Source organism: Lactuca serriola, chromosome 2, assembly GCF_051521515.1.
Source record: "Lactuca serriola cultivar US96UC23 chromosome 2, Lser_US96UC23_V15, whole genome shotgun sequence".
NCBI classification, from domain to species: Eukaryota; Viridiplantae; Streptophyta; class Magnoliopsida; order Asterales; family Asteraceae; genus Lactuca; species Lactuca serriola.
In genome coordinates this window covers 145,587,374-145,597,986 of record NC_136409.1, presented here as the reverse complement: position 1 = coordinate 145,597,986, position 10,613 = coordinate 145,587,374, and the positions used below count along the sequence as shown (strand labels likewise).

Below are 10,613 nucleotides of genomic sequence, written 5' to 3'. Positions count from 1 at the left end.
AATTAATTAATTAAAAAAAATAGGTTGGCAAGTGTGGCATGTAAATGGAAAGAATTTGAAACAATGTGGTAAATCCTAGGTGCCACCTATATAGATCGTGACAAACTTGACACCATTCCAACCTTAAAACACCCAAATACTTATTCTAGCGATTACATTTATGGTTGAGTAGCTACTACTATTTAACATGTAACCAAAAAGTAATTAACAATGAAGAAATAGTGAACTAAATGATTAGTGAGTAAATAACTAGATCATAATTTAGTAACGAAAATTTACATAACGAAGTGCAAGAGTTTAATAAAGGGTGTTTCTATATGTACTTCTCAGTCACATAAATAGTCAAATCATTGGTATACACAATCACCCACTCACATAGAGATGCATGGAGCAATTAGGGAGGTATGTATAGAATTAGCCTCAATGAATCATAAGCTTACGTGTATACCTTGAAAGTCATAGAACCCAAATTATTTGAAAACATAATTATTCTTTATCATCAATATAAATTTATGATATAACAACATCAAATGTTGAGGTGTGGCAGAATTTCCATGGTTCAACAATTGAAGTGATAAAATTATAAATCACTTTTGTCAATGGAGTGTCGCAGTCATTACTACTTAAATATTGTTGTCTTGCACTTCAAATCACCAATCTACAATTCAAAAAAGGAGAACACATGAAAAGAAAATTCTATGAATAATAACATGCCATGACGTGATTATCATGAAATACGTTATAATGCGTAATGAATGCACCCACATTTGGAAATTTTGATGAATTTATAGCTAAGATGAATAATGAGTAACGACTTACCTTTTTGACTACTACTATTGTCATTGAAACTCACGAATGTTGAGGATGATTCACCATAGGTAAGCCTCGATAATTCCAACTCCTCACCGTATGCCACTGGTCTGAAATTAGTTTGAACCATAGTAGGGACATGCGATGATCTTATGGTTTCTAACTCTATGGCTACTTCTTTCATTGTTGGCCTATTCTTCCCATTCATGTTCAAACATCGCATTGCAAGATTAGCTAATGCCAAGAGCTCATCCCTAGAGCCCTCTTTTATCACCAGTGCATCAAAAATAGACATAACACGCCCTTCTTCCATTGCCAACATAAAGTGCACAGCCAAACTTCTATTTTCACCAAATCTAGTTAGGGAAATTGGCCTTTCACCCGTCAAGAGTTCCACCAAAACAACTCCAAAGCTATAAACATCACTCTTTTCAGTGAACTGGCTTGAATGGAAGTATTCGGGATCTAGGTAGCCAAAAGTACCTTTGACTAACGTAGTTAAATGAGTTTGATCCACCGATACGAATCTTGAAGTTCCAAAGTCGGAAACTTTGGCTCTGAATTTATCATCCAATAGTATATTAGTAGTTTTGATGTCTCTGTGGTATATTGGAATGGAAGTGGCTGAATGCAAGTAAGAAAGTGCGGATGCAACCTCTGTAGCGATTTGTAATCTCATGTTATAAGAAAGTTGGAACTCATTCTCCTCGTTGTGTATACAGTCATACAATGTTCCATTTGAAATGAATTCAGAAACTAGTAGAGGAACCTCTGTTTCTAAGCAACATCCCAATAGCTTAACCACATTCCTATGATTGATTTGGGAAAGAATAACCACCTCATTGATGAACTGCTCTAATTGGCTTTCATCAACAACTTTTGATTTCTTAACCGCTACAATCCTTCCATCCACTAACATCCCTTTATACACTGTGCCTTGGCCTCCTCGACCCACAATTCTGTTTTCATTGAAGTGATCAGTGGCTTTCTCCAACTCATGTGATGTGAAAAGTATGGTTTTATCGACTAAAGATGGGTCGGCTTCTTCTTGTTGTTTTAGAAGTAAACCACCATTACATTTGAAAAACTTCTTTCTTTTTCTCATGGTTTTTATTTTCTTGATCAGATTGTACAAGCCATAGCGTATTGCAACAAGAAAAAGTACACCCATGCTTATGCTAACACCTGAATGAATGCAAAAACATGAAAAAGTATGGTTATTACCATAAAGAAAAAGAATTTTCATTTAACATTAGTTAGAAGTAACAACATCTTCTATAAGGATTTCATGAACAGGTTTATAATTAAAAAGGTTTACATGGAACGGAATTCATAAAATTATATCTAGTTGATTTCCTATTCCTCCTTACTATTTTGCCCTCTCCAATACTTAGGAGATTAACGTATCATCTCAATGGGTTAAGGATTCCTCAAAACCGACATTTTTATGCTATGAAATCTTAACAATATGTATTCTAAGTAAGGGGTGTTTGGCTTAGCTTTTCACAGCCAAAAGTCATTTTTGGAAAAGAAAAAAAAAACAAAAGATGTTTGGCAAAACTAGTTTTAAAAGCTACTTTTGGAGTTTTTAAAGATTTATGAATACCGAAAAATAATAATAATATGATATTGAAAACAAGAATACTAATGGACTATAAAAAAGTATTACCTAGAATAACACCCATGGATGATCTGTTATTGGATGGATGGGTACTGGGAAGATACCTATTGGGAGAACAAGTGAACACCTGGTCAATAATATCGCCAAGATCGTTATATATTCTATTATAACGACAATAACCTCCACCATCTCGGCACATTGCACATTCTTGTGTATCTAAAAGCACATAATCCATGTTAAAAAACTGTGCAGACACAAGTACGATGGAAAGCAATTAATCAAATTAAGTAAATATATACATAAGTATGAAATTACATACAAGCCCGTCCATCAACTAAATAAGGGTTTCCTTCAAATTCCTCTGAAAAGTAGCATTTCCACGACGTGATTGAATTACCATCAGCCAGATCAACGACGATGCGAGTCACTAAAGTATCATTAGTAGTTATTTCCAGTTCTCTGGCTGATAAAGTCCACAGTAGTGATATCGGAACATAAGAGTTATCCCCTGAAAACCTTCCTTCATCGTATGAATTCTCATCCACCAAGAAGGCAGACCCACAGCCTCCATCTCCTCGCTGCCTTTCCAAAACAATGAGATGGATCATGTACGACGTAAAATAATAAGGAATTGTAGTTTGGCAGCAACCTAAGCCAAGGCACTTGTTTTTGTCACTAAGAGTGTTGTTGCGACAAATCGTTGAACAACCAGTTGGAAGCCTGTAGCCCAATGATATGGCAGCTTCACCACACCCTTCCACAACAAATTTGTTGTGTGAACTGGAAAAGATAAATGGACTTCTACCAAGGTCGACCTTCAAGATTTGACTGCTATTACGGATTAGGTTCTCGCAGTCAGAGATCATTAATGGGAGGTTAACAGTTACCGTTTGGTTTCCCAAGCTTATGTTCAACACCTCCAGGTTGTTTAGTGAAGAAAGATGTGGCGTAGATGAGTTGCAATCAACAGCGTACCATTCATTGAGAGAACAATTTGCTCCGATACCAAAAGGGTATGGAATCTTCACATCCCCACATGTATCATTGCATCCAGCCTTGGCGTATTTGGCTGCTGCTGTTGATTTTGCTATTAAGGTGAGGAAGATTAGTAAGACGTAAACTTGAAGCAACTTCATTTTTGTTAAAAAGAACGATTAATACCAAAATCAAAGGAAGGATGTATATTAATGGCTGTAATGGTGAACAATTATTCTGGGAACCTACTAAGAAACAGACCATAGGATCACGGAGTCAATGACACTCATAAATAAATTCAAGTATATATATATATATATATATATATATATATATATATATATATATATATATATATATATATATATTCTGGGAACCTACTTAGAAACAGACCATAGGATCACCAAGTCAATGACACTCGTGTGTATATATATATATATATATATATATATATATATATATATATATATATATATATATATATATATATATATATATATATATATGGGAAAAGTGAATATACCCTTAAGGGTATATAAGCTTAGGTACCCAAACTCACCATACTACGTCGTTTTGTATCATATAATACATTCTAATTGTTCAATGTTCTTATAATTTAACTTCAAACTTGATTTACTTCCAAGATTATTATAAATTACACATAAATCTTCCTCTTACGTAATTTTCATTTTCAACTACAATATATATAGCCTAATAAGTGTTCGGCAAAAAGATATGATATAAGAGAAAGATATTAGTGAAATTTCGAAAATCTTGAAAGTTAATCAAGTTAAGAGTTGAAGTTTACACACATTATAATAAATATATTAAACAAAACGACGTATTATAGTGTGTTTGGGTACGTAAGCTTATATACCCTTAAAGGTATATTCACTTTTCCCTATATATATATATATATATATATATATATATATATATATATATATATGTGTGTGTGTGTGTGTGTGTGTGTGTGTGTGTGTGTTTTTAATGAGAACCACAAAAAAGATTAAGAGGCATACGAACCATTAAATCAGATCTATCTTTTCAAATGATAAATTCTTTCAAACTATATATATATATATATATATATATATATATATATATATATATATATATATATATATATATATATATATATATTCTGGGAACCTACATAGAAACAGACCATAGGATCACCGAGTCAATGACACTCATAAATAAATTTAAGTGTGTATATATATATATATATCCGTGTGTGTGTGTTTTTAATGAGAACCACAAAAAAGATTAAGAGGCATACGAACCATTAAATCAGATCTATCTTTTTAAATGATAAATTCTTTCAAACTATATATATATATATATATATATATATATATATATATATATATATATATATATATATATATGTATATATATATGTGTGTGTGTGTGTGTGTGTTTTTAATGAGAACCACAAAAAAGATTAAGAGGCATACGAACCATTAAATCAGATCTATCTTTTCAAATGATAAATTCTTTCAAACTATATATATATATATATATATATATATATATATATATATATATATATATATATATATATATATATATATATATATATATATATATATAACATCCGTAGTTCTAGGTGTTATTTGATTATTTATTTTGAGAATTTTGGGAGGACTCGACGAGTTGGTGCCTCAACTCATCGAGTAGGATCGCGACTTGGTGACGTGGAAAATTAATGGACTCGCCGAGTCAGCGCTATTGACAGAAACCCTAATTCTCTCGGGCCTGGGCCTATTTAAAGGCGCTTATAGCCTCCATATCACCCCCATCAGAGTCCATTTGCCCCCTGAGAGAAACCCAAGCGTTTATTGTGACCAAGAGAGGGAAGGAGACTCATTGAAGTCATTTTCTTAAAGAAGAAGAGCAAGGTGCTTCAAGGAATCAGAGAGGAGACCTTATGGATCTGCTTCATCTCCATTTCAAGCTTTAGATCTAGCTATAAGCTCTTAACTTCTTTGTTGATTGATTAGAACCCTTGGTGGTGAAATTAGGGCTTAGAGTACCTTCTTGATGGGGTTTTGAATGCATCAAACCCCTCTTGTGAACTGGTAATATAGATCTGGACCTTGGAGGGTCCAGAGAGCCCGAAAGTGTGAAGTCATAGTTGTGCAACCATAGAGCTTTATAGCTAGGAAGCATTACTTGAGTTTTTATGGTTTATAAAGCAGTATACGCCATGCATGGACACCAAGATCGGACCTTTACGTGACTTTTGGATAGTAGAAGATTAGATCTATGAGTTAGAGATATAGATCTGGCCTCACTCGATCAAATGAGAAACCAGATTGAGTCAACTCGCCAAGTCTATAGATGACTCGACGAGTCGGAGCGGGTTTGACCTAGTACGCGTGACCCAGTGGTAGCCTGTCGAGTTAGGGGGTTAACTCGACAAGCTGTGTGAGAATCGTGAAAGAAGTCAGAGGATACACGTGAACTCGGCGAGTCACACAAGTGCACTCGACGAGTCTGGTCAAAATTAGAATGTTGACTGGTGTTGATTTATGTTGACCTTAGGGTCTGATCAAAATGAGTAAGAGAGGTCAGGGAGGAGCAGAATTGCCTTCAACCCATTCTCTAGGAATAAGATTATAAGGAGGGTATTAATTAGAAATGTTACCCTTGTGATAGGCGGAGGCTAGACCGAGGATTTTAACCACAAGATTTTATTAGCCATCCTACAAGGTGAGTGTTCTCACTATACCTTACCTAGAGTGGTAATGATGTGTGACCGGAAGGTCTTATATATTTATAGGGGTTATGTGATATATGTTTTTATGTGATACGTTATGTTATAAGATTGCAAGGTTTGGACCGGAAGGTTAATGGAGTTGGACCGGAAGGTCAACAGAGTAGGACCGGAAGGTCTACAGATGTAGGACCGGAAGGTCATCATGGGTAGGAATGGAAGGTCTACTAGGGTTATGGGTCCAGAAGGTCCCACTGAGACACATTGACCGGAAGGTCTTATAGAACTTTAGCCTCAAGGGGCTAATGTTATGTATGTGGTATTTTGGGAAACTCACTAAGAATGCGTGCTTACCGTTTATGTGATATATGTTTCAGGTACATCAGAGGACCGCGGGAAGGCACCGACATGATTGTACACACGCACATGGTTGGGACAGAGCTACATCATAGATCCTGGATTTGTTATAATGTTTTGAAATTTTTGTTAATTGATAACTGGTGTTTAAACAATATGACATATATTTTATGAAATTAAAAATGAAAATTTGGTTTGAAAATTTCTGTCGTTACAAGTTGGTATTAGAGCCTTGGTTTGAGGGATTCGGATACACCTTCGGGCATATCTGGACTCAAACTGAGGATTTGAGAGAAATTTTCCAGAAAAACGATTTTTCTGAAAACATGTAAAAGTTTCTAAAAGAAAAGCGGAAAAGAGCAGTGTGTACAATCAGTCAGCGCCCGAACAGTGATTTCCCAAGATACCCATACTATTTTGTGTTATGAGATATTATGAGATATGTATTATGCATGCTAGAGAGTAGGCTAGGTATTTCATATTTTAGGACTAAAGTGGCCTGATTTATGATGCCTTAGCCTAGGAGTTTCAACTGCTATGACTTGCTTGAGTACGAATAAGTAGTAGAGAGGAGCTTATGAGAAGTATGCTAGAAAGTAGGCTGTGTTCTGAGAAGCATAGAGTGCTTGCGAGCTGGGATCCTAGGAGGAGGACTTGGGGTGGATACGGATGCGGTGTGGAAGGTAGTATTGGGACCATACTACTGAAAGCACCGAATCGGTAAGGAGCCCAAGTAAGAATCCTTAGGGTACTAAGGAACAAGTAGGATGGAATGATCGAGTGCGAGTGTACTCGAGCGAGTCTCTGATTTTTTTGTGTTGTGTTTCAGAGACATCATGGTGGGTACGTGCCACAACCCAGAGAGCAGCGGTGCTAGCGATGATGAGATTCGCAGGATGATTCATGGTGAGGTGGCCGCAGCTATCCGAAAGGCCATACCGAAGATGGTTGGGTCTATTAAGACCACTCTGATTGAGAAGTTTGATGAGTGATACGCTGTTGTTTCTGAGGCAGCTGCTGCTACAGCCACCGCAGCTGTCGATGCATCCAGGCCACATGGGGGTGACTCGTTGCTGTATCGGGAGTTAAGCAACACCAAGCCACCAGATTTTGATGGGACTCGGGATCCGATTTCTATGATGAGGTGGATCTCTGACATTGAGGGATGTTTCTACACTTGTTCCTGTCCGGAACATTTGAGGGTACGGTTCGAGTTGAACCAGCTTCGCTTGGGAGCGAAGGACTGGTGCAAGTTTGTGACAACTGATTTCACTCCTGCAGAGATCACTTCAGTGTCTTGGGAGAGGTTCACCACTATGTTTCGAGACGAGTATGTTCCCCTGGTGGAAAGGGAACATTTAGCCCAGGAGTTCTTGTCCCTTAAGTAGGGGACTGAGTCTATGACCATGATTACGAGGATGTTTCATGAGAGGACATTGTTTTTCCCTGAGCACATGGCCACCGAGCAGGCACGTATGAGTCAATATTTGAGCATTCTGAGGAGGGATATTCGTGATTTCGTGGTGAACTCTTCGTACCGTACATTTGTTGAGCTCCAGGAAAATGCCCGGAAGAGGGAGATTGAGCTAGAGACTCAGGCCAGGGAGTAGTGGAGTCTCAGATGAAGGATAGGTGGCCAACACAGTCTTTGCCGGCAGCCAAGCGGGCAAAGCCCGTTGATGCGAGGTCTGGAGGCCAGAAGGGTCACACATGTGGGAAGTGCGGCAAGGGACATTAGGGGGTCTGTCGAGCAGGCGCTTGCTAAAAAGGTGGCAAGGAGGGGCACATAGCCAAGGATTGCCCCAAGGGATTCATGGTCTGTTTCCACTGCAACCATATGGGCCACCGGAAGGCCGAGTGTCCGCAATTGCTTCAGGGATCAACGCAAGGATTTGCGCCTTCTGGTATTCGAGCTACCGAGAGTCGACCAGTGAACGTCGAGGCATCGAGGGCTCACAGGAGAGCCTTTCAGATGACAGCGGTGGAGGTCCGCGCAACACCCGACGTTGTGGCTGGTATGTGATCTTTTTCTTATTCTATTGTTTTGTATATGGTGCTTATTTTGTGATGTGCATAGGTACTTTTCTTGGAGTTTTGTACCTGCTTTGGTGTTTTTTGACTCGGGAGCGAGTCGATCCTTCGTATCATTAGCATTTAGTCATCACATCGGTATCCAACAAGAGGCGTTGAGTCGACCTTTGAGAGTCTCCATAGCCGATGAGCATGATGTTTATGCGACTGAGGTTATTCGGGGATGTGTGCTTGAGATATTTGGATTCGAGTTTCCGATAAATTTGGTACCTATCGCGATTGGGGATGTCTGTGTCATCGTGGGCATGGACTGGTTGAGTCGATTCGGAGCCATGATCGACTGTGAGCGTCAGATGGTGACCATCCGAGATCCTAGTGGGGAAGTGCTTACAGTGTATGGCAAGGGTACCCGATCTGGGTCCGCATTTTACTCGGCCGCCAGAGCGAGGCAGAGTTTACAGTAAGGTTGTAGGGGATTCGTAGTGTATGTGATGGGTACGAAAGGTGCTGCCGAGAGATCGAGATCTATCTCAGAGGTTCCGATAGTGAGCGAGTTCCTGGATGTTTTTCCTGAGGAGTTACCGGGTGTGCCTCCCGAGAGGTAGGTGGATTTCTGGATTGATTTGATTCCGGGAGCAACGCCTATAGACAAGGCCCCTTAGCGCCTTGCACCGTCGGAGATGTAGGAGCTATCCTCGCAGCTTCAATACCTTTTGGGAAAGGGATTCATCCAACCAACTAGCTCGCCTTGGGGAGCGACGATCCTCTTTGTTAAGAAAAAGTATGGTTCGCATCGGATATGCATTGATTATCGGGAGTTGAACAAGCTGACGGTCAAGAACCGTTATCCACTCCCGAGGATCGACGATCTATTCAATCAGTTGCAGGGTGCATCTTGGTTTTCCAAGATTGATTTGAGGTCTGGGTATCACCAGATGAGGGTTCGCAAGGAGGATGTTCAGAAGACGGCCTTCAGGACTCGTTATGGGCATTACGAGTTCGTGGTAATGCCATTCGGGCTCGCCAATGGACCGGCAGCGTTCATGGACCTCATGAATTGGGTGTGCAGGCCTATGCTAGATCGATCAGTGATCGTATTCATCGATGATATTTTGGTGTATTCGAGGTCCAGAGAACAGCACCAGGAGCATTTGAGAGAGATTTGTGGGGTATTGAGATCGGAGAGGCTTTATGCCAAGTTCTCCAAGTGTGATTTCTGGTTACGAGAAGTGCAGTTCTTAGGACACCTCGTTAACCAAAAGGAGATTCTGGTTGATCTGGCCAAGATTGAGGCAGTTATGAGATAGGAGGTGTTGAGGTCACCATCCGAGATCAGGAGTTTTCTGGGTTTAGCCGGCTGCTATAGGAGATTTATCAGAGATTTCTCCAAGATTGTTGTTCCCCTCACCAGATTGACCCGGAAGGGCGTTGATTTTTCTTGGGGACCTGACCAGCAGACCTCATTCGAGACTCTTCGCCAGCGATTGTGTGAAGCCCCAGTGTTAGCTCTTCCTAAGGGGATAGAGGACTTCGTGGTTTTCTGCGACGCATCTATATCCGGGTTGGGAGCTGTGCTGATGCAGATAGGGGACGTGATAGCATACGCGTCGAGGCATTTAAATCCTCATGAGACGAGATATCCCACCCATGATCTAGAGTTGGGGGCGGTGGTGTTTGCCCTCAAGATGTGGTGCCACTATCTATATGGGGTTCTGTGTACCATATACACGGACCATAAAAGCCTGAAGTACCTGATGGACCAGCCCAACCTAAATATGCGTCAGAGGAGATGGTTGGAAGAGGTGAAAGATTATGATTGTGAGATCTTGTATCATCCAGGCAAGGTTAATGTGGTAGCCGACGCCTTGAGCCGTCGAGAAGACAGCGTCTTGATCCGAGACGTGTGTATAAGGATGACAGTGATGACTCCAGTCTTGGATACCATTCGAGAGGCCCAGGCAGAGGCCGTGAAATCATAGAACCGCAAGAGGGAGCGGGTGGTTAGTCAGGTTCCAGAGTTTGTGACAGATGGTCGAGGGCTTATGACCTTCCGAGGGCGGATTTGGGTGCCTTATGCGGGCGGAGCTCGAGGCATTC

General features: G+C 40.0%; 1 protein-coding gene across 1 annotated transcript; it reads right to left on the bottom strand.

Annotated features, from left to right (window-relative positions):
• Window positions 1–234: 234 nt before the first annotated feature.
• On the bottom strand, window positions 235–3,700 carry LOC145086943 (wall-associated receptor kinase-like 2). The gene is made up of 4 exons (XM_079024809.1): window positions 2,751–3,700; window positions 2,480–2,647; window positions 820–1,995; window positions 235–658 (listed from the first exon to the last, which is right to left on the bottom strand). Exons 1-4 carry the CDS (start codon window positions 3,565–3,567, stop codon window positions 651–653), a joined length of 2,169 nt encoding a protein of 722 aa, XP_078880935.1. The 5' UTR covers window positions 3,568–3,700; the 3' UTR covers window positions 235–650.
• Window positions 3,701–10,613: the final 6,913 nt, after the last annotated feature.